Source organism: Pelodiscus sinensis, chromosome 20 (genome assembly GCF_052426305.1).
Source record: "Pelodiscus sinensis isolate ZL-2025 chromosome 20, ASM5242630v1, whole genome shotgun sequence".
Lineage (NCBI taxonomy): Eukaryota > Metazoa > Chordata > Testudines > Trionychidae > Pelodiscus > Pelodiscus sinensis.
This window is the reverse complement of record NC_143071.1, coordinates 2,826,543-2,848,572: the sequence shown is the minus strand read 5'-3', so window position 1 is coordinate 2,848,572 and position 22,030 is coordinate 2,826,543. Positions and strand designations below refer to the sequence as shown.

General features: G+C 57.9%; 1 protein-coding gene across 1 annotated transcript; it reads right to left on the bottom strand.

Annotated features, from left to right (window-relative positions):
• Nucleotides 1-7,784: 7,784 nt before the first annotated feature.
• On the bottom strand, nt 7,785-21,481 carry CHMP6 (charged multivesicular body protein 6). The gene is made up of 8 exons (XM_089771840.1): nt 21,332-21,481; nt 18,798-18,907; nt 13,242-13,329; nt 11,726-11,812; nt 11,573-11,638; nt 11,243-11,323; nt 9,864-9,918; nt 7,785-8,094 (listed from the first exon to the last, which is right to left on the bottom strand). Exons 1-8 carry the CDS (start codon nt 21,392-21,394, stop codon nt 8,042-8,044), a joined length of 603 nt encoding a protein of 200 aa, XP_089627966.1. The 5' UTR covers nt 21,395-21,481; the 3' UTR covers nt 7,785-8,041.
• Nucleotides 21,482-22,030: the final 549 nt, after the last annotated feature.

The window sequence follows — 22,030 nt, the reverse complement described above, 5'->3', positions numbered from 1 at the left end:
AGGTAGCACCAACAAGAGAGCTTCTCCGGTCCACCTGCCTGCAAAGCAGGAGTCATGTTGCTGGGAGAAACCCTGGCAGTGCCAGCGTTGTCTACACCGGCAGCCATGCGACTGTCGCTCAAGGGCGTGGAAGTGACGTACTTACACCGACATACAGCGGCAGTCAGCGTTCCCTGTAAGCTGGGCGCTCGGGCGGCAGCTCCGCAGGGAGTTAAATGCCACCCTGCTGATGCCCACCACTAGGTCTGTGTTTCTACGGGAGGTGCACATCAGCACGCGCCTTGGTGCACATACAAATTTATTCCACACATGGATGGGAAAGATGAGGGGGACCGTTGGTGGTTGTGCTGCCAGCACCTTAATGGCTGGGAGATGCATGGCCCCAGTAGAACACACAATCTCCCCCCCAGAGCGAACAACGGGGGCTTGAGTCGGCAGGCACTGAAGAGCTTGCTCCACCTTCCCCCGGCTAGGCGGCCCGTCAGAGCCACGCGACTGCCCCACAGCTCAGTGCAGCCACCGGTGTTAATCGGCTGTGGGCCGAGCCTGCATGGGTCAAGTGAAGCGCCCGCGGACAGCCCGTCAGTTACGCCAATGGATGGGCCGCGCGCGGTACGGGGGTAGGGCTGGCTCATTTGACTCATCAGAATACAGCCAGGGAATAACGAGCAACAATTTACTTCAGCGTCTTAGGATTAATACAAGCCGAAACATTAGCAATCAGCTCGAGAGCTGCTCTCTTGACAGTTGGCAGCTCCCGCCTGGCGCGGAAGGTACCATGGTGATGAGCACACAGAAACGTCTGGAGAGATGCACCGCGCGCAAGAGGGAGGCAGGAGAATTAAAAAAAAAACCCACGGGCTGAGGGGGCAGCGTTTGAAAGGCCTCGAAATCGAAGCGTGTGGGGCGGGGGTTGCCCACGCGGCCCGGTGAGGGGGCGCCCGCCCCATGCTTTGTGACAGACACGCCTGCCCCTGCCTTGAAATCGTTCTTCAAGTGCTGAACTCATCGGCACCACGTGTAGACGCCTTCACCGTCCGCCCCAGGGAGGCCTCGAATGGGCAGCCGCTGTTTCCTCAGCTTGCTTGGCTGGCGCACGAGGCCTCTGCTGGAATTCCTGGCCTGTCAGTGCTCATTCAAAGTGCTGCCATAGGGGTGGAAATCGAGGAAATGTTGCATTGTATTAATATCAGCAGAACCAACTGAAACGGGGCCTGCCTGGCGGGCAGTCTCGCCTTCCCTGTTGCAGTCATGGCCGTCCGGGGGAAAGAAGCTCTCTGCGTATATTTGCGCGTAGATGCAACCTCTCTTACGCTGCGGCCCTCGGCACGTGCTGTGGCCCCCAGGGCTTCTGAAGTTGAGACGCCCCGCTGCAGTCGATCCCCCTCCCTGGAATTCTCCTACCCCGCTCGCACTGTTTCGACCCGGGGCTGAACGACGCTGCCCGGGGAGAAGAGGGGCTGGAGAGTGGCTCAGCAGAGGAACATGGAGACAGCGGCATGTTGGCAAGGCTCCAGCCACGTTAAACACCTTCGAAGGACTTGGTCTGGGCAGGTCAGCGACTGTGTCACGCGCCGTAACAGCCCAGCCGCCTGATGAGCCCTGGGCGGCCCGGGAGCATCCACCCTGCACCGAAAGCCAGTGACAGTCCACAGCCCCTCAGCAGCGGCCTGTGCACCGTGAAGGCACCTGCGGCGTTGGGTCCGTCGCCCGGGTGCAGACACTGGGAAGACGGCGAGACAGGCCTCTAGGACAGCCACTACCGGCTTCTGCCACTACCGGCTTCTGCCACCACCGGCTTCTGCCACCACCGGCTTCTGCTGGAGCGCGGAGGCCTGACGCTGCAACGGACTCGCTGGTTTCTGTCTGACGGCTTCCGCTGTGGGCGCCTCAGAAACCCTCTGGACAAGGGCGTCTGAGGCCTCTCCGGCCTTTGTCAGAGCGACGCCCCTCTTCAGCCCGCCCCCCAAGCCAGCGGCGTTGGCATGGAAACGGCAACGGGCCTGGCCTGGCGTCATCCCAGCCGTTACACAACTGCCGGGATTTCGAGGGTGTTGCGGCCACGAGGGAGCGTGTGTGGTGAACGCATCGCCCCCACGCAAGGCACCGGCTTCCGGGCAACTCCCAGAAGACCGAGGGGAGGGGATGAACATGACTACACAAAACAGGGCCCAAGGGCCGGAGCCCAGGGGTGGCGGAGAGGCACCGGTACCTTGTGGCCAGCTCTGAATAATGGTCTATTTAAAGGCTGCTTGCATAACATCGGCTGTCATTTCCCCTCCTCCCCACAAAGATTATTCCCGGGGCTGCCGAGGCGGGTTCTTGCGGATGGAACTGGGGACAAGCGCTGTTTCTTGGAGGAGGGAAGATGCTTTAATGAAATATCGGGCCGACTATAATCCTGCCAGAATGGATCCAAATCCAGCTCCACCTCCACCCTGTGCCGCTGGACCGGGACAGTCACCGGACGAGCCAGTTTAGTGGGCCCTCTGGGAGCCTGAGCCTCGGGCGGAGAAAGGCAGAGCCGGGGCAAAGCGCTGCCCACAGTGCCCTGGGCCATAGCGGAAGGGGTAGCCAAGACTCAGAGGGATGTTCTAGCACCAGCCTCTCGGTTCCGCCGGTGGAGCGGAGGGATGTCCAAACCCACCGCTGGGCCTCAGAAATATACCTGGCGGCAGCACGGCCGGGTGGGGGATCACATCGAGACCCGCCAGCAGTGCCATGCTCTGTCCCGCCAAGGCCCGGGCTTGTAGGGCACGGGACCCATTTTCAAGGCAGGGAGGGACTCCAGCAAAGCCTAGCACGCCCCACCCCGTGCTACTGCAATTAAGGAGCTGGCAGCCTGCCCTTCCGGCAGCCAGGGCTCAGCCCCTCTGAGTCTTGCCTTAGCAAGTCTTCCAGAGGGTCCCAGACAAAACTGGAATTGAAGGGGGGCTTGCAGCCATGTTGGAGTCACCCCAGTTGCAGAACAGGCAGCTGCCTCCCCCCCACTTTCACCGGCCCCCGACTCGCCCAGGCGGAGGGGGCTGGTAAGGCTTTGAGCAGCTCCTAGCCCAGCGCCGCCCTCTGGCTCCCGGCACGCTGCAGGGGGACGGAGATCATCCCAGGTGGCTGATGCGACAGGTTGACTCGGCTTGCCCTTCGTTCTAGCTGCCAGAGGCGACTGCCGGTCCGTGCCCACGCCATGCGCTCCCGCTGCACCTGCCTGCCGTTTGCACCGACGCCACCCAGCAGCCTTGGCACGGGGCTGTCAAATTCAACTCCTCAGACAGGGCTGGGCACGAGGCAGCCCGGGAGGGGGGGGGGCGGATCCGGCCTGCAGACGGCATCTGGCTTCTATTTATAGCCTGCTGCTCCTGTCACCGAATTTCCAGACGGTGGCTCAGGTAGCAGGATGCTGTTGAAATGGCTCCCGGGCGCAGTGTGACCCCGGCAGGGGCCGGAGCCCCTTGAATAGCCACAGCGACCCCGGGAAGGCTGCCTGGCGACACGGTAGCAGCAGAGCCGGGAGCCCTTGGCTGGGTTTTTAATTCAAAGCCTCCCGCCCCAGACAACTCTGGGGGAGGCTAGTCCTGGCCCCGCCCCTTCTGCCCCAGGTCCCGCCCCTTCCAGGGGTGGAGCCGGCCCGTGACCGCTACCAAAATGCATTAAGTGGCCCCTGTGTGAAAATTATTGCCCACCCCTGTGCTAAGAACTCCCCGGCGAGGGCGGCTCTGGATTTCCCTCAGCCCGCCCTCCCCGGCTGCAGGGAGGCTGCGTGGGAGAGACGGGAGGCCCCTCTGTCACACAAAACAGATTTACTGGGCCCCTCTGATGACGGACGCTGGGGGGAAGCCCCTGGAAAGGCTCCACTGTTGTAACAGCCCAGGGGTCGCGCACGGCTCCTGGCTCCTCTCCGGGAGACACGCGGCACAATCTGCCGGGCACAGGGGCCCAACCGGGAGAGGGCGGGCAGATCGGTAAGTGGCCGTTTCACTGCCCGGACCCCCGGCTGTTGTGAGCCCTGCATTCCCCAGCGCCCACGCGGCCGTTTCCATCGCTCCCCCAGCGTGTTCCCGCTGCCCCCGGGGGAAAGGCCCCTCCCTTGCATCTTCCCCAAGGCCACAGTCCAGCATTGGCGCCTGTTCGCCAGCTAGGGCAACGCCAGGGGCGCCCGGAGAGGCCCGGGGGGACGATTAGCTCAGTGGTCACCCAGCGGGAGATCAGGATCTGCCCGTAGATCTTGGAGCCTCCGACAGGCGATCCTGGCTGGTTTGTGCGGGACGCTGTCGAGCGCTGGCACGTCAACTGCGCCTCCCCCCACTGTCACGCTGCTCCTGCCCTCTGCCTTGGAGCTGCCCCCCCCCGTGAGCCTCCTGCTTGCTGTGCAGGGTGTGGGAAGGGGATGGAGAGAGCTTGGCACTGCAAATCTGTCACTGTCACAGTGTGTGTGTCTGTCTCGTTCACAAACACGCACGGTCCTTCATTCATCTCGGGACACAACACATCAGAGAGCGAGTTTACTTCTCTTACTGTTTGCAAAGAGGGTTATTTTCAGCTTTGGACTGGTCTGTGCATTTCATCATTTTCATTTCTCTCTTCTGCTTACACTCAATTGAATTCTTTGAGCAGTGAGTTCTAAGACACCGAACCTGACACGGCTGGAGTCATTACCCCTGTGGGAATTGCTGCTCCTGGAAGGGGCTGGCATGGCCCTGCAGCCCCGGAGAGAGGCAGAGCAGGGGGTCTCCACATGCTGTCTTTGCCTGCAGACACCCCTCCTGCGGCTCCCATCGATCAGTAACGGAACCGTGGCCAGTAGAAGCTGCGGGCTCCGTGCCTGTAGATGAGGGGCAGCGCATAACGCCATTGCTGTCCATGCCAGCTGCTTTCAGGAGCGGTGCAGGGCCAGGGCAGGAGTGAGCTGCCTTAACCCCACTGCTCCACCACCCGGAAGCCGTCTCAGTTAAACGGTGCCCAGCCAGAGCCTGCTTCCTGAATCTGTCCCAGCCCTGAACCCCCTCCTGCCCCCAACCTCCTGCCCCAGACGTGAGGCCCCCTGCACCTACACTCCTTCCTAGAGCTTGCACCCTGAAATCCCCAAATCTCCCAGCCTGGGCTAAGCCTGGAAAAGGGGTGGAGCAGGGCTCAGAGGAGGGGGGGGGGGGAAGGAAGCCTGGAAAGGGTATTTGGGTTTGAGGTGGATCTTACACTGCACTTCATTGAAAACGTGATCTTGTGGTTGAAAGGTTGGAGACCCTGGATTGGCCAAGAATGGGTTAAATGCCCGGCGCTGGCGAGGACAGCGCTCCCTCTGGTGGAGAACACGCGCACTGAGGGTCTTCCAGTGCCAGCTGCTCAGCCTGTCCAGGGACGAAGGGGGCTGCGAAAGAGACCGAACGCTGGCTGAACCCCACACAGCTAGACAGACAGACGGTCCATTTCCAAAGGGGTCTCCCCCACCGTTTCGCAGGGGTCCCCCGCTGAAAGCAGAGAACCAACGTTGCAATCGGGTGGTGAGACGCTGCCGCGCTGACGCCGAGCACTTCTCCCAGGCTGGGACAGGCACTCGAGACCCCGGGGGCGGGTTAACCGCGTATGCGAAACATACGGTAAGCGCCCATGCTAGGGGCCTGGCTTGGGAACGCCACTACTGACTAGGCTCTCAACGTGTGCTACCCGCTCGTGCTAAGCAGGTGGGATTTACCCGTGCTTTCCGAGTACTGCCCCGGGCCTTAAGAGCAGCACTGTCCGGCTCACAACTCTCACGGCCAGAAACCGGTCCAATAAAACATCCTGCCTCTCAGCACTTTGTCTCTCCCGTGAGCGGGGACCCACGCGCAGGCCTCCTGCAGGCCACTCAGAGGCTCGCACTGGCAGCAACAACAAAATCTACTTTTAAATTAAATTCAATCAGTCGTGTGTTGTGTGTGTTCAGCTGAGCGCAAGGGTCGGCTCCAAAGACTAAGACGACACAGAGAGGGGACGTTTTAGCCCGGACGTGTTGGTTCCAGGAGCGTGGTCTAATTACACTGAACGGCAGGGCCACTTTCACCAGGAAAAGCAGAGTCCCCTGGGGGCCTCCGGCTACTATGGGGGGAGAAGATGCTTCTAGCACCAATTTGTGCCTTGGCTCTGCTGGGAAACACAAATCGGGATCTACTACCAAAAGCCTGGAAACAGCAAGTTCCAAGAGGCCTGCCACCTTGAGGACTCGTCTGTCTCTCGCGGGAGGGAGACCGCTCGAAGGCCAGCCCTGGGAAGTCACACAGGGAAAACATGACTCTAAAGGAATACGTCCACTGTTGGCTCTTCGCTATGGGAAGGCGGCACTGCCCTGGGAATATTTATTACCCAGCATCAAACCACACAGCCCCCCAGAAGCTGTTACTTAGCAGCACCCACAGGGCCCTCTGGCTAAACCTCAGTGCCCCGTTGCAGAAGGCGAACCAAAGGGGCTGGTTTTCCACCAACAGGACGGCACGCCAAGCGCTGTTAGCTGGCAGGCGCTGCTCCGCTCCAAGCCAGTTGCAGACATCCAGCAAAGCACACTGATGTTCAAGGACAGAGAACCCCAGACGCACCCGACTGGCCCAGGGACAAAGTTTCTGTGAACACAAGGTCAGTTCAGGGCAGAAAGCGAGCCCCATCCAAGCTTTGTCGTCTGGGCCTCCGGTTTCCGACTGATTCATCGGCCACACCGACCCGCACCCTCCACGCTACGGGAAGGGCAGCGCTGTCCTTGGCCGCTCAATGAAATCAGACATTTCACTGCTCTGCAGTCTGGCCCACGTGGAAGATAAAAGGGCACGAGGTCTTTGTGGTCATTTAAGAAGCCGCACGCTTTGTGCTCGTGGCCAGACTCCATCCCCGGTTTGTACCCACTGCCGCTTTCTCCCCCCCCCATGCACGTGCACACAACACGGGGAGGAAGTTAGCTGCATGTCGCAAAGATGAGCCCGCCCCTGGTGGGGAGCAAAGCCGCCGGGGGCAGCGTCCTAAGCAGGCGAGTCCCTGCTGTATAGTTTTAAGAGGCTCCTCAGATTCCTAGAACTTACTCTGCTCAGCCACCTGCAGCAGGACCGTGGCTTTCTGCAGGCAAACGGGCAGCAGCGTGAGCTCTGAATCAGACACGTTCTGACTCGTGGCCGAGTAGGAGACTTTCCCACCTCACCGCGGAGCAACCCTTCTCTCCTGAGTGCGGCCGCGGCTACTGAACACGAGGCCCATTGCCTGGCAAGAGCACAGAGATCCCAGCTGTAATTGGCTTCCCACATCAGCAAGTTTCCAAATAAGATTCAATGGGAGGAGGTCGGCAGCCTCATCGCACCCTCTTTTGTGCGGGGCGCCTGTCAGCACAGCTCAACTGCACCTCCTCCAAGGGTGCGCGAGCGGCAAGGAATCTGAAGTCGAAAAACTTTTCTCCTGGCCCCGAAGGGCGTCTCCTTCAGCCCGAGAGGCTGCCGCTCTCCTGCCTGCAGATCAGAAGTGACCCTTGACCTCAGCTTGGCTGCATGCTGCCCATGCCCTTAGAGTGGCCTCTCGGATGCCAGTGCCCACCCAGCCCACCTGATTGAGCTAGGGGAGCCCGCTCCACAACCAGAATCAGCTGAGGAAGAGAAGAGGATGGAGGATTGCAGCCCAAGGGAGGCCTGGGGGGTGGCTGGCCAGCCGTGCAGCGGAACTAGCGACTCAAGGCCATTTCGAACGCGCCAGCGCTCCCGGAACAGCACGCGGGCTTCTAAGAGATCGGCGAGGGCAGCGCTGGCCGCACAAGCCGCCCTGCAGAAAGCGCCTGACCCGAGAAGTTTTGCAGTCGCTGTTTAATCCAGAGACCGCGCAGCCGAGTGCGTTGAGAATTTAAATTACAAAAAGAAAGCGCTAGAAAATAATCTTGATACAAGAGCGATAATCTGCGGAGATCCCCTGCCTAGGGAACCTGACCCAGCACACTCGCCCAGCGCAGCTGGGATGCTACCGGGGCGTTCCCTGTTCCCAGGGCATGCTGGGATTCCACACTGTCCATGATGGAAGTTATTCGGGGTTATCCCCAGGAGTGAAATTAAGATGCTGCCACCAGTTCTGGCTTGGCCCTGATCTTGACAGGTGATGCGTCTGTGAAGGAGAGAGAAAGTCATTTCAGAATAAGGGAAGAGAGAGTCAAGTCTTGCAAGAAAACCAGGACTTGGCTCTTGTTTCTCTGCCAGGTCAGGAGCAGCCCAGCAGCACCTGGGGAATCTACTGCATGGTGCACCAAGAGTAGCTCTATTTATCCAGCATCGCCTTCGGCCCCACCACATGCTGCTCGAGCAGTTAAAATACAATCTTAAACACCAGCTACAGTCAAGAAACCCGAGAAGGGAAGAGCGAGGGGTCCTCTAGGCCGGCGCCTCGCGCCAGACAATATACAGTCAAAGCAAGCGGTTTCCTGAAGGGGCATGGCTAGATGAGAGCTCCCTCATCTCCGTGTCATGACAACATGCATCCTCCCAGGGGCTCAGCTGGCCCTCTCCAAGTAGAGCTCGCATCAGGGCATGGCCAGCCTGGACTGACTGAGCTACAGGTACTGTCCTAGCCAAAGGCAGACATCCTCCGGCTTCTACTGCTCTCGGCTGCCACGGCTGGGAGGTTGGATTCCTCTCCCACAGCCAGTGTCTCAGTCACCGTTACCCAGGACAGACTCAGCTCCACCGTCCAGGGGCTGGGTTTCTTTGCAGCTCTTCCAGCAAGGCCAGAACCTCATTTCTCCAGGGCCAGGCTAACTCCTTCCTCCCCATGCCAGGCAAAGGCCCAAGAGTGTCACGTTGCACCAAACCTTGCAGTCTGGCCTATTTTCCTCTCATCAGCTACGCGCTGCTACAGATCCTGCATGGGGCCCTGGGGGTGAGCCACCACACGGACCCCTTCCGGAGGCATGAACCATCCCCTCTGCAGAGCCCATGTCCCATGGGGCCTCGTGTTCGGAGACTCTCGACTAGGGATGTAAGCGACTAGTCAACTACCCGATAACAAATGCTTATTGGGTAGTCAAGTAGGAACTTGACTAGTTGCTCCCCCTACCTCCTGCTGCCTCTGTATCAGAGGCAGCAAGGTAGGGAGAGCAGGAGCTGGTGCTGGCTTAAAAGCCAGTTCCCCCCAGCACCAGCACCAGCTCTGTGGGAGGCAGGGGGCCGTGGGGAAACGGCACGAGCGGGGATTGAAACAGTCTCGCTCGCCCCGTCCTGCCTGCTGCTCCTTTCCCTTTGAAGTGCACAACAGCTTCCTGTGGCTCCTGTACGTTTCAAAGGGAGAGGCGCAGCGGGATAGCGAGCGTCCCCCTTGATAGACTTATGGATGGAAATTCCATCGACTACTCAATTCGCTGATTAATCAAAATTGAACATCCCTACTTTTGGAGCTCATGAGACAATAAGGGGCCTAGGTTAGGACCCTAAAAAGAGCAGAAACCGGATTGGAACCGGAGTCTCCACAGCAGCTGCGCTGGGAGGAATCCCAATGTTTCTGGTATCGCAGAATCCCAAGCTACGTTCTGGGGAAGAAATGCAGCCGGGTCTCTAGCGGAGAGCTCCGCAAGCCACGAAGGGTCAATGCTTTACCACTACGCCGGGACGCCTCCCTGCAAGGAGAAACGCTCCCAGGAGTCAGGGAGGCGAGGAGCGCGAGAGCACTACGCTGCATGGGCTGAGCAGCGCGAGAGGCTGGGCCGCGAGGGCGCTGACGGTCCAGGTGAAGCTGTGTGTGTCAGAGGAAGCTTGTCCGGCCTCGGCCCACCCAGCTCACTGCCACCCCTGTTCAGAAGTGCTGCCTTCGCTGCACACGACCTGGGTCAGCCCCTGAGAAGAGGCCGGAGCGGGCAGCCATCCGAAGAAAGAAAGAGACGCTACCTGGGATCTGTTCCGGGAGTGGCTCGGCGGGAACTTCAGGGAGGTCGAGCTGTTCCTGCAAGCACATTAAACAGGTCACGTCCCACGTGCTCCACCTGCAGCCTAGGGCAACTTTCAGGCTGGTTTGGACTCGATATGCACAGGGGCTTCCACGTGCAAAACGGCATCTGCCCTCAGAGCTGCAGGAGGCGGCGCTGCCCAGAGCGTCTAGATTCAGTGCGGAACCAGGCAGCGCCTGGCTTTGCAAAATGATGCTTATTACGAACACAGATTAGCCCCGCGTTTCCTCCTGGCAGGGCCGGCTGCAGACTCCCACCACCGCAGCCTTGCTGGGCAAACTGGGCCCTTAGTAAAGCCAGATAACATCAAGCCTGGCGTTTGGAACAGCCTCAGACTAGGGATGTGATAGTGTAGTCGATTAACCAATAAGCAAAAGCTTATAGGCTAACATATAGACTACGTGTATCTTCCTCCCTCTCCCCCCGTTGCCAGGGCTCTTTTAGCACGCCGGCCAGGTCCCAGACCTACCCCCACTGCAGCTCTGAATTTAAAGTGTATTAGGAGCTGGGCAGGCAGGCAGCTCGGCTCAGTTCTGACTCATGCCGGGTCTGGAAGCTCAGACCCCTGCTCCAGACAGGGGCTGCTGCCACCCCACGCTGCTGCCTCTGTATCAGAGGCAGCAGCACAGGGCGACAGGCAGCCAGTCCACAAGAGGAGCTGGTTTTTAGACTGGCTCCCCTCGCAGATCAGCCCCTGCCTGGCACCCCAGGGGGGCTCCTCGGGAGTGGGGCCGAGTGCACTGGCTGCTGGTCTCCCCTCTGGGGACTATAGAACAGTGAAGTAACGGATAAGCAGGGCATGACAAGCAACGGTGAGCCCCACTCGCCAGCCGCGCGGTTTGGCACGCTGCGCATGCACTGATTGCGCTGAGGTGCTGTGCCGGGCTAAAACCTACTCACCACGGGCGAGTAGGTGGCCATAATTGTTGAGCCCTGCCGATAAGAATTCATCGACTATTCAATGAACCGATATTTCACATCCCTCCCACAGACTCCACAAAGGGTGAAGGGTTAGAAAGTGGGACTGCTGGGTGGCGAAGGCAGCGCCCCCGATCCACCAGATTACTGTCTGGAATAACAGTGTCAATAAAAACAACCCTTGAAATCATGCACCGTGCTTTCAGCGTCTCCTAGGTCCACAGCATCTGGCTGGCTCCTTAGCTGACACACAGAACACACACAGGGAGCGCTAATTAGGGTTTCCAGCTGAATTAAATCAACAGCCATCCCCACAGGGGAAACGCCCCCTTGCCTGAGGAAAGGCTGCCACTTGGAAACGTGGATTAAAAGTAATTACCAGAGCATGAAATTAAGGCTCACCTGAGTAATGGCATTTAATTCTTCTAAAATGGCATCTTCATCTTCTTCAGTGAGGCTACCAGCTAGCATTTCATCTATTTGCTGCGTGGGAGAGACAGATGTGCCAATGAACACCCCAGCATGTAGCAAGAGCACTGCTGCGGGAAGCAGCGCACACACCCAAGCCAGTGCGTGTGATAAGAGGGGCCTATGATGCACAGTTATGGCTCTGCCTGTTTGCCGCAGGCCTACAGTCAAATCTCTGCCATGAGTTTTGGCAGGTCTCAGTCTCGCCGGTAACAAGAGGCACGAGGCCCATGGCACCACCGTGGCAGGACTGTACATACATACCCTTTGATATTCCACAGCATCTTGGGTTTCGTCTATTATCCTTTCCACCTCCTCTACTGACATGACCTAGGTGGAGAAAGCCAAAATCCACACGTCAGGGCTACAGAACAGGCCCCTGACTCTGCGTCATGCAGCGCTCTCGGGCCCCCTTACCTCGTGCATTTTATGCAGACATTCATTGCCAATCTTCAGGCCTTCAATCACCTTCATTTCAATCTGGGTGAATTCAATATCCTGGACCTAGAGTGAAAACATGCGTCACTGCGGGCTCAAGAGCTGCCCCACCACCGGCACTGGGCAGTACAGAAACACGCAGCTGTCAGAGACGGGCTGCAAGGCTCAGGCAGCTGGGAAATGGAGCCTTGACTTACAGGTTACCGGTTCAAGTCCACCCCAGGTCAGTACCAGTGGGAAGCAATGACCATCTGATTTCATTGCTGTTCCAGGCCCATGTGAAATGCATTTTCAGAGCCAACCTTACCCCTATGCAGAATACGCAGTTGTGGAGAGCACCCAAAAACGTGGGACACCGCTGGGTCTTAATGCCCCCCCCCCACCTCTTCCTAGCCCTGTTCTGCAGCTCTGCCTCCTCCAGAGAGGATCTAGTGAACTGAAAAGAACCGAGCCATTGGAGGGGTAATGAATCACTGAACGGGCATTTGCCAACCCCAGGTCTAGACTGTCCATTTCGGAATTGACAGGACCTTTGTGTTAAAGTATTTCACAGCCTGCCCCAGCTGCTGAGAGGCCGGGTGCTACCCACTTCAGTGGTGGCCTAGATGCAGTCACCTGAGCTAAAAACGCACCGGGCTGTCCTGGGGATTTACGGGGCACAAGTTGAATAGCACTGCGCAATGCCCCGTAAATCCCCAGGGAGCTGCCTGCTACCCACGTCAGTGGCACCCAAGATGTTGTTGGCACTTGGTAGAGGCCAAAGTCGAAACTGGCCCTAGGCTTAGGAGATGATCATGGTGTAGCCAGCTCCTAGGAAATGTCGTACTAGAGTTGGACTTCCCTGGTCCGGCACCCTCTTGACCTGAGTGGTCCCGCAGGAGGGATTCTGCTGGACCGGGCAGGTCATTTCTGCCCCCCCCATCAGTAGCCCCCCAGCCTGGCTCCACTCCTGGTCTGGCCTCCCGGAGGGGTCCCCACATGCAGGCAGCCCTGCCATGGCAGCCCACGGACCTGCCGCTGGGGCTCTCAGCTTCGCTCCCCCCGGGCAGCAGACTGCTGCTCAGCCGCCAAGGTTCCCAACCCTGCCAGCCCGACCGGGGCAGCACCGGCCCTGCTGCCAGGGCTCCCGGCTCCTCCAGCCCTGCTGCGGCAGCCCCGTGATCCCCACCGCGGCAGACTGCTGTCCCAGCCATTCTGGCTGCCCTGCCACTGGCTCAGCTGGCCTCCCGCAGCAGGAATCCCAGCCGCTGGCCTCCCTGAAGCCAGCCTGGTTGGGTTCCCGGCCCTCCACCGGGTCTCTCTGGTCCAGCAACAGCCATGGCCCTACCCTGACAATGGAGGTTACCAGACCAGGGAGTCCCAGTGGCGAGAGGTCCAACCTGTACTATCAGGGCTCGGGAGCGTGCTGTAATCACACGCAGGCAAAAAGGAACAGGGCAGCCCACAGAGCTGCCCACAAGAAGCCCCGCGCGAGCACTGCTTGATTCTTGCATACCATGCGTTCCAGGTTGCTGATTTGGTTTTCGGTTTTATCTAGCAGCTGCTCCTGGTAGCGCTTCTTCTTTAGCAGCAGCAGGGCTTTTCTGAGCAAACACAAGAGCAGAAAGGAAACTCAAGCGAGGGAGCCTAGAAAGATCACACCACTGCTACAGGACAGGTTTCGGGACGTGCTCGTGTAAAGCGTACCCCTCCCGTGCAACAGCGGAACGACTCCCACCAGGGAGGAGGAACAAAACGGGGCAGATTAGCAAACATTTACAGCCAAGAGAAGGGATCAAGCCACTGAGCAGTAGATAGTTTTGAACTGTGGGAATAACACAGCACCGAGGTGGAGGGAGAAACGTTCAGTCGCCTGCAGAGCCCAAAAGTATAACAAAGTGTGGTGTGAAATTCCCAGCATTAATCCAAACCGGTGTGTGCTCTGAATGGGGATGTAAAATCCCGATTAGCCAGTTTAACCGGCTAACCAACTACGCAGCCCGTGGGCTCCCACTCCCAGCCCTGTGCAAGGCTGGTTGCTGGCAGCCTTGGCATCCAGCCACATGGGGCTGGAGCAACCCATTGCTTGCGACAGGCCACCGGCGAGGGGTGGGGGGGCTGCTCCCGGGGAACCAGTTTACTGTTACCTGGTAAGGGTGATGCTTACCGGATAACCATTCACACCCCTAGCTCTGAAGCCACCATCTCTCAGGCGTGGGGAAGAGCCTGGTGCGGCTACGGGGGATTAGCAGGGACCACGTCAGCTCCGTATTTAGACACCAGAGAACGTAGCAGTCTCCACGTGCACAGCTCAGCCGCAGCGCTCACTGTGCCTGTCACTCCTCGAAACTGACAGGAGCAGACCCTAACCGACCATGGATGGCCTTGGCTTGGTTCTGGGCAGCCCTAGGGCCAGACTACATGAGGGCAATGCTTATTCAGGCCTGGAGGAGGTAAGGAAATCCCCTTACACAGTACAGCACGAATTTACAGGAGACCACATATTTTTGGGGGGAGGGGTGGGCAGCAAGTTTTAGTTATTGATCAGGACTGAAGGCAACAGCCAGGCCTGCTGGGCCCTCCCTCCCGTGACAACTGTAGCTTCTCCACACGGCTACTCCTGGACCAGGCTGCTGTTCACTTTCACTTTCAAAAAACATATTAATGCCCCAGATTGACTCCATCCAAGGTAGGAAATACTGGAGAGCAAGCGAGTGGCAGGAGCAGATGTTACCCAGCTGGCAGAAAGGCACAGGGGAAGGGCTGGGAGTCCACGTAATGGAAGGACAGAAAAACACTATTTTTTCCAGTTGTCGCTGGAAACCATGCAGATCTCTTCAAATGTATTTTGTCCTGGAGAATCTCTTTGGTTTGTGTTTAAGCCTAATGATATAGGAGCAACAAATGCCAGAGAGCGCCGCCATGCAGGGAGTAGTCTAGTCCTGTGGTATCTTAGAGATTAACATAACTATATAACTATAACTATAGATATAGATATATACAGAGAGAGAGAGAGAGAGAGAGAGAGAGAAAGCATCATGAGCTTTTTGTGGGCAAAACCCACTTCCTCTCAGATAAGATGATCCTGAGTCACTCAAATCACCTGAGGATCACTCAAGATCATCTCATCGGAAGAAATGGGTTATGCCCACGAAAACGCTTGATACTATATACATATAATTGGTTAGTCTCTAAGGCAGGGGTGGGCAAGATACGGCCCACAGGCTGAATCCAGCCTGCCACACTTTTTCATGGGGCCTGAGGCCCACCTGGCCGCACCCCCAGGCCAATCGAGATGGGGGGGGGGGGGAAGTGCACAAAGTCTCCTCTCCCTGCCAAGGCACATGGCTCCAGAGGGAACCGCCAGCTGTTCAAAACGGCTGGCAGTTCCCTCTAGGTGTGGCATGCCCTGCCTGGGCGGTGGGTGGAGGACCTTGTGTGCTCCCCTGCCTGCAGGCCAATTGGGGCCTGGGCGCAGGGAAATGTGCTAAGTCTCCTCCCTCCGCACGCAGTGCCTTGAGGGACTCGCCCCTTCCGCCTCAGGCCCTGCCCCTTCTGGAATCAGCCCGTGACCAGTATCAACACTGGTGAAGTGGCTCCCCTACAAAAATTATCGCTCACCCCTGCTCTGAGGTGTCACGGGAGTACTTCTTGTTTTTGAAGTTACAGACTAACACAGCTAACCCTCAGGCTTTTCCACCATGCAAGAGTCTCAGATCTGTTCGCTGGTCATTGGGACTTGTGCTTTGTGGATAGCTATGTCATAATGAAGCAGGAAGATGAACTGAGCATTTCTGGGAATTTTAAAACACTTGTGGGCTGGGAGGAAGCATCGTAAGACCTGGCCCCAATGCCCAACCGACTAACCAGAAAAGCTCAATGAAATAGCCGTGTGCATACTGGCGTTCTAAAGTACAACTCAAAAGGACGTTAGACTGGACTGTACGCCCTTTGGGAAGATTAGTACAAAAACCCAAAAACCAAAACAAAAAAACCCACCCACAACTAGGCTCAGATTCTAATGACGAATAGTGAAAGAAGTTTCAAAAACAACTTACACATCACTAATTGTGCTCTGTTTACTTTCAGCATTTCTCTCAGCTTGGACAAAGACAATGACTAAAGATAGTTTCCCTTTCAGGATCTCAGAACCGCAATGTCTGAATTTCACACACTGCAGAGTTTATTTGCATTATAATAGCAACCAGAGCACTCAGGTCAAGGTTCCATTGAGTAGGCGCTATCAAAATATCACATCCATTAGTTTTTTTGTTCAACTGGGTACATATTTGTACAGATACGAGCTTTTATAAAAGGCTGTCTTTATAAAATTTCAATCTAAAGGGCAAATTTTAGGCACCACCACCACGTTAAATCAAGACATAGCCATCCCTTTGCCATTCCTTGACATTATGGAAGTTAGGATCAAAGTCCAAAGATGCCACCAATTCCTTCAGTCCCAGATTCTGCTCTCCAAAGCCTACCTGCAGATGAATCCAGATAAATATTGTCTCTTTGTAACTAAAAACAAGCTGAGCCATGCTTCTCAGATTGACTTTTTGCATGCATTGTTTTGGCGTATTTAAGATGACTAATTAATTTTGTAATCTTCCCAACAAAATAAAAGAGCTTTGTTTCTTAAAGGACAAAGAGATTAAGCATTTCCCTCTGCAGTGAAAGCCAGCAACACAGCTCACCGAAGAGGTATTTCTAACCAGGGGTGTCCAATTTTGCCCAATCATGGACCACATGATTGGAGCCTGTAGAACCCAGGCAATTTGTAGGAAAAGGAAATCACGACAGGTTGAACCTCTGTAGTCCAGAACTCTCTGGTCCAGCAACATCCATGGTCCAGCGTAATTTTAGTTGCTGGATGTCTGCTTATCATGGGCATGACCAAGGCTTCCAGTGTCCTGTAAAGTTTGTTTCCAGCCACCAGCCCTGGTGCTCTGTGTTCTGTGCGGTTCTTTAGCTCTAATTTACCCCTAAACATTGTCTAAGAGCCCACTAAGCAGAGGGAGCGTTAGTGATGCTGCTGGACAATATTCACATCTTGTGATCTGGCAAATTCTCTAGTTCAGCACCAGTCCAGTCCTGAGGGTGCCGGATTAGAGAGGTTCGACCTGTACTTCAATTCATGGGAACTACAAGTCCTAGCAGGGGTTGGTGCACCCAAGGGCTCACACAAATCAAATGACAGCATGAGCCGATGGCCGCTGGACACTGAAGATGATACGACTAGTGTCGATTTTTGCAAACCCTCCTTGAATCTCTCAGGCAAAGTCCTTCAGACCTTAGCACACCAGCTCTCAAACCTACTTTGTAACCTGACCTCTTCTATAGAAAGCACAGAATCATAGAACACTAGAACTGGAAGGGACCTCGAGAGTCCAGTCCCCTGCCCTCACGGCAGGACCAAGCACCGTCTACATCAGTGGTAGATCTTGAGCCTCTGACAGGGGATCCTGACTGGTTTGGCCTGGAAGCTATCGAGTGCGGACACTTCAGTGGCCCCTCTACCCACTGTCCTGCTGCTCCTGCCCTCTGCCTTGGAGCTGTCCCCCTAGCAGCCTCCTGTTTACTGTGCAGGGTGTGGGAGGGAGAAGAGGGGAGGCGCTGATGTCAGGGTGTCCCTCCTCCCCCCATTTCTGTACCATAACTCCACACAGTGAAAGGAGGATGGAGGGAGCTTGCCAATGCAAATCTGTCAGTCTCACACACTGTGTGTGTCTGTCATTCTCACAAACACACGCTGTCCTTCATTCATCTCCTGACCCAACACACATGTGGGGGGCTGTTTTACTTCAAAGTGTGTTGGTTTTTATTTTGGACTGGTCTGTGCATTTCATAATTTTCATTTCTCTCTTACGCTTAATTTAATTCTTTGAGCAGTGAGTTCTAAAATGCCGAACCTGTCACGTCTGGAGTCATTATCCCTGTGGTAACTGCTGCTCCTGGATGTGGATGGCATTAGTGTATATGCCAGCTGCTTAACCTTCCTTAACCCCACTACTCCACCACCCAGAAGCCGTCTCAGTTAAACACTGCCCAGCCAGAGCCTGCTTCCTGAATCTCCTCCTGAACCCAACCTCCTGGCCCAGGCATGAGTCCCCCTGCACCCAAACTTATTCCCAGAGCTTGCACCCTGAAATCCCTCCTCAACCCTAATCTCCCACCCTGGGCTAAGCCCGGAGCCTCTCCCACACTCCAAATTCCTTGGCCCAATATCAGAGCCGGCACCCCAACCCCTACTACAGCCTGGTGAAAGTGAGTGAGGATGGGGGAGAAAGGGGGATGGAGTGAGCGGGTGAGGCCTCGGAGAAGGGGTGGAGCAGAGGCAGGGCCTCGGAGAAGGGGCGGGAAGGAAGCGGGGCAAGGGTATTTGGGTTTGAAGTAGATCTTACATTGCACTTAAGTTGAAAAAGTGGAGAACGCTGGTCTAGATCATCCCTGCCAGGTGTCTGTCCACCCTGCTCTTAAGTATCTACATTGATGGAGATTCCACAATCCCCCTAGGCAATTTATTCCAGTGTTTAACCACCCTGACAGGTGGGAAGTTTTTCCTAATGTCCAACCTAAACCTCCCTTGCTGCAATTTAAGCCCATTGCTTCTTGGCCTATTTTCAGAGGCCAAGGAGAACAATTTCCCCCCATCCCCGCCCTCGGACACCCTTTTAGATACCTGAAAACTGCTATTATGTTCCCCCTCAGTCTTCTCCTTTCAAAGCTAAAGCCCAATTCCTTCAGCCTTCCCTCATAGCTCATGTTCTCTAGACTTTTAATCATTTTTATTGCTCTTCTCTGGACCGTCTCCAATTTCTCCACATCGTTCTCAAAATGCGGTGCCCTGAACTAGACACAACACTCCACCTGAGGCCTAATCAGTGCAGAGTAGAGTGGAAGCAGCCTTGTTTATCCCCTGAACTCATTTATATTCTATGCTTCACAAACATTTCCTGGTAACTTTACTCCAGATGTTTGAAACCACAAAGATCCCTTTGTATTGTAAGGACACTGTCCCCTCTGCCATCTCAGGCCTTTCATGGATCAAAAGCTGTAGCTCCTCACTTACGCTTTCTTCCCATCTCTCAGGAGCTGCCGCGCCACATCTCTCTCTCTTTCCAGATTCAGAGTGATCCTTTTCTGATACTGCTTGAGTTTATCCCGCTGCTGTTTCAGTTGCTAATGGAGGAGAGAAATAAAAACAATTACAGTTCAATTAAAAGTCAAGTCTTGGATGCGTAATTGTACAACAGCTGTTTGACAGTCCAGACAAGGCACATCTCTGTCCATTCTATCTGTCCAGATAGCTCTCGGTTTTTCGGTGTCAGTGACTAGCTCCTAGAAGACACCACCACGGCACGTAGCGAAAGTGGTTAAACTGCAAAAAGTCTACGCTCAAACTGATGTCTCCTCCTGGCTTTGTAATGTCTCGTGCCTCTAAAGGAAAAATTCTTGCAAGGGGGGTTTCCAAGACAAACACGCCTATTGAGCTTAGCATGGGCTTCCAGTGGAAGCCTGGAATGGTACAAAACTAAGTGCTGTAGAGATGGACATTTCAGGACTGTCAAGACACATGGATATTCTCAGCGCAGCCTGGAAGCGTTTCCCCAATGGAGATGTGCAACCGCTCCAGTCAAGTCCCTCTTTATACCGACTTAATAGTTCTGGAGGGCCACTGGGCCCAACATATAGAATCACAGGGCTGGAAGAGACCTCAGGAGGTCATCAAGTCCAGCCCCCGGCCCAATCCCAACTAAATCAACCCAGCCAGAGCTTTGTCAAGCCAAGACTTAAAAACCTCTATGGATGGAGATTCCCCCTTCCTAGGGAACCCATTCCAGAGCTTCCCCACCTACCTAGGGAAATCGTTTTCCCTAATATCCAACCTAGACCTCCCCCACTGCAACTTGAGACCATTGCTCCTCGTCCTGCCAACCCTCACTTCTGAGAACAGCCTCTCTCCATCCTCCTTGGAACCCCCTTCAGGAAGTTGAAGGAGGCTCTCAAATCCCCCCTCGCTCTTCTCTTCTGCAGACAGGGGTGGCTGGAGGCAGGCTGCGGCAGCTCCTGGCGGAACACGCGATTGGCGCCCCCACCTGCACAGCTGTCAATGGCGTGACGTCAGCATCGGGTGCCCCATTGAAGACCGAGGCCTATACTCATGGGCCGCCCGTCTGCAGACTCAACAAGCCCCAGTCCCTCAGCCTCTCCTCGAAGGTCACGTGCTCCCGCCCCCAAATCGTTTCGGTCGCCCTCTGCTGGCCCCTCTCCCGTGCGCCCCCACCCTTCCTACAGCGGGGGGCCAGAACTAAACGCAGGGCTGCAGGTGTGGCCCCCCTAGAGCCCAATGAAGGGGAATCATCCTTCCCTGGCCCCGCTGGCAACGCCCCCCCATACCCCCACGTGCCACTAGCCCTGGGGCTGCAAGGGGCCCCGCTGGCAACGCCCCCCCAATGGCCCCCCACGTGCCACTAGCCCTGGGGCTGCAAGGGGCCCCGCGGGCAACGCCCCCCCAATGCCCCCCACGTTCCACTAGCCCTGGGGCTGCAAGGGGCCCCGCGGGCAACGCCCCCCCAATGCCCCCCACGTGCCACTAGCCCTGGGGCTGCAAGGGGCCCCGCGGGCAACGCCCCCCCCAATGCCCCCCACGTGCCACTAGCCCTGGGGCTGCAAGGGGCCCCGCGGGCATCGCCCCCCCCAATGCCCCCCACGTGCCACTAGCCCTGGGGCTGCAAGGGGCCCCGCGGGCAACGCCCCCCCCATGCCCCCCATGTGCCACTAGCCCTGGGGCTGCAAGGGGCTCCGCGGGCAACGCCCCCCCCATGCCCCCCACGTGCCACTAGCCCTGGGGCTGCAAGGGGCCCCGCGGGCAACGCCCCCCCCCCAATGCCCCCCACGTGCCACTAGCCCTGGGGCTGCAAGGGGCCCCGCGGGCAACGCCCCCCCCATGCCCCCCACGTGCCACTAGCCCTGGGGCTGCAGGGGGGCTGCAAGGGGCCCCGCGGGCAACGCCCCCCCCATGCCCCCCACGTGCCACTAGCCTGGGGCTGCAAGGGGCCCCGCGGGCATCGCCCCCCCCAATGCCCCCCACGTGCCACTAGCCCTGGGGCTGCAAGGGGCCCCGCGGGCATCGCCCCCCCCAATGCCCCCCACGTGCCACTAGCCTGGGGCTGCAAGGGGCCCCGCGGGCATCGCCCCCCCCAATGCCCCCCACGTGCCACTAGCCTGGGGCTGCAAGGGGCCCCGCGGGCATCGCCCCCCCCCAATGCCCCCCACGTGCCACTAGCCCTGGGGCTGCAAGGGGCCCCGCGGGCTCATCTCCAGCGTCTCCCCCCCCGGGGCCTTCTCTGCAGACTCAGCCCGTCGGCCCCAGCCCCCTCGCGCCCCCTCCCTTCCTGCAGCGGGGGGGGGGGGCAGGACCAGGCGGCGCGGGGGCCAGGAGCCGTGCCGCTTGCGGGGCCCGCGCGGTGCTTGGGGGGGGGGGGGGGCGAGTCTCCCGGGCGGGGGGGCGCCGCGGCCCCGCCCCCTCGCAGCGGCTGCCCGAGGCCCCGCCCCTCGCGCCCCCAGGGGCGGGGCCTCGGAGGGGGGCGGGGGGCCCCTCACCAGCACGGCCTTGTCCTGCTCCGTGACGCGGCTCCGCCTCTTGCGCCCCAACAGGTTCCCCATGGCCCCGCGCGCGCTCCCCGCCCGGCCCGCGCGGCCTCGCCCCGGCTACGGCGGCCGCGCGGGGCCCGGCCCGGCTAAAAGCGAAAGCGAGGGGGAGGGGCGGCCCGGGAGGCCATGGAGAAAATGGGAGCGGGGGGGGCTATGGAGGGGGGGGGGCTATGGGGGGCAGGGGGCTGCGCGGGGGGGCTATGGAGGGGGGGGGCTATGGGGGAGGGGGGGCATGGGGGTTATGGAGGGGGAGGGGCTATGGGGGAGGGGGGTTGCATGGGGGCTATGGAGGGGGAGGGGCTATGGGGGTTGCATGGGGGCTATGGAGGGGGAGGGGCTATGGGGGTTGCATGGGGGCTATGGAGGGGGAGGGGCTATGGGGGAGGGGGGGGGGCATGGAGGGGGGGGCTATGGAGGGGGAGGGGCTATGGGAGAGGGGAGTGGCATGGGGGCTATGGAGGGGGAGGGGCTATGGGAGAGGGGGTGGCATGGGGGCTATGGAGGGGGAGGGGCTATGGGAGAGGGGAGTGGCATGGGGGCTATGGAGGGGGAGGGGCTATGGGAGAGGGGAGTGGCATGGGGGCTATGGAGGGGGAGGGGCTATGGGAGAGGGGAGTGGCATGGGGGCTATGGAGAAAACGGGAGGGG

Bases quoted from the DNA above. Each gene is read 5' to 3' on its own strand.
- CHMP6 (XM_089771840.1), bottom strand. From the start codon at position 21,394: ATGGGGAACCTGTTGGGGCGCAAGAGGCGGAGCCGCGTCACGGAGCAG. The intron at 11,813-13,241 runs GTATGCAAGAAT...TTTTCACTCTAG, and splicing joins TCAGCAACCTGGAACGCATG to GTCCAGGATATTGAATTCAC. The intron at 11,324-11,572 runs GTATGTATGTAC...TCTCCCACGCAG, and splicing joins ATGCTGTGGAATATCAAAGG to CAAATAGATGAAATGCTAGC.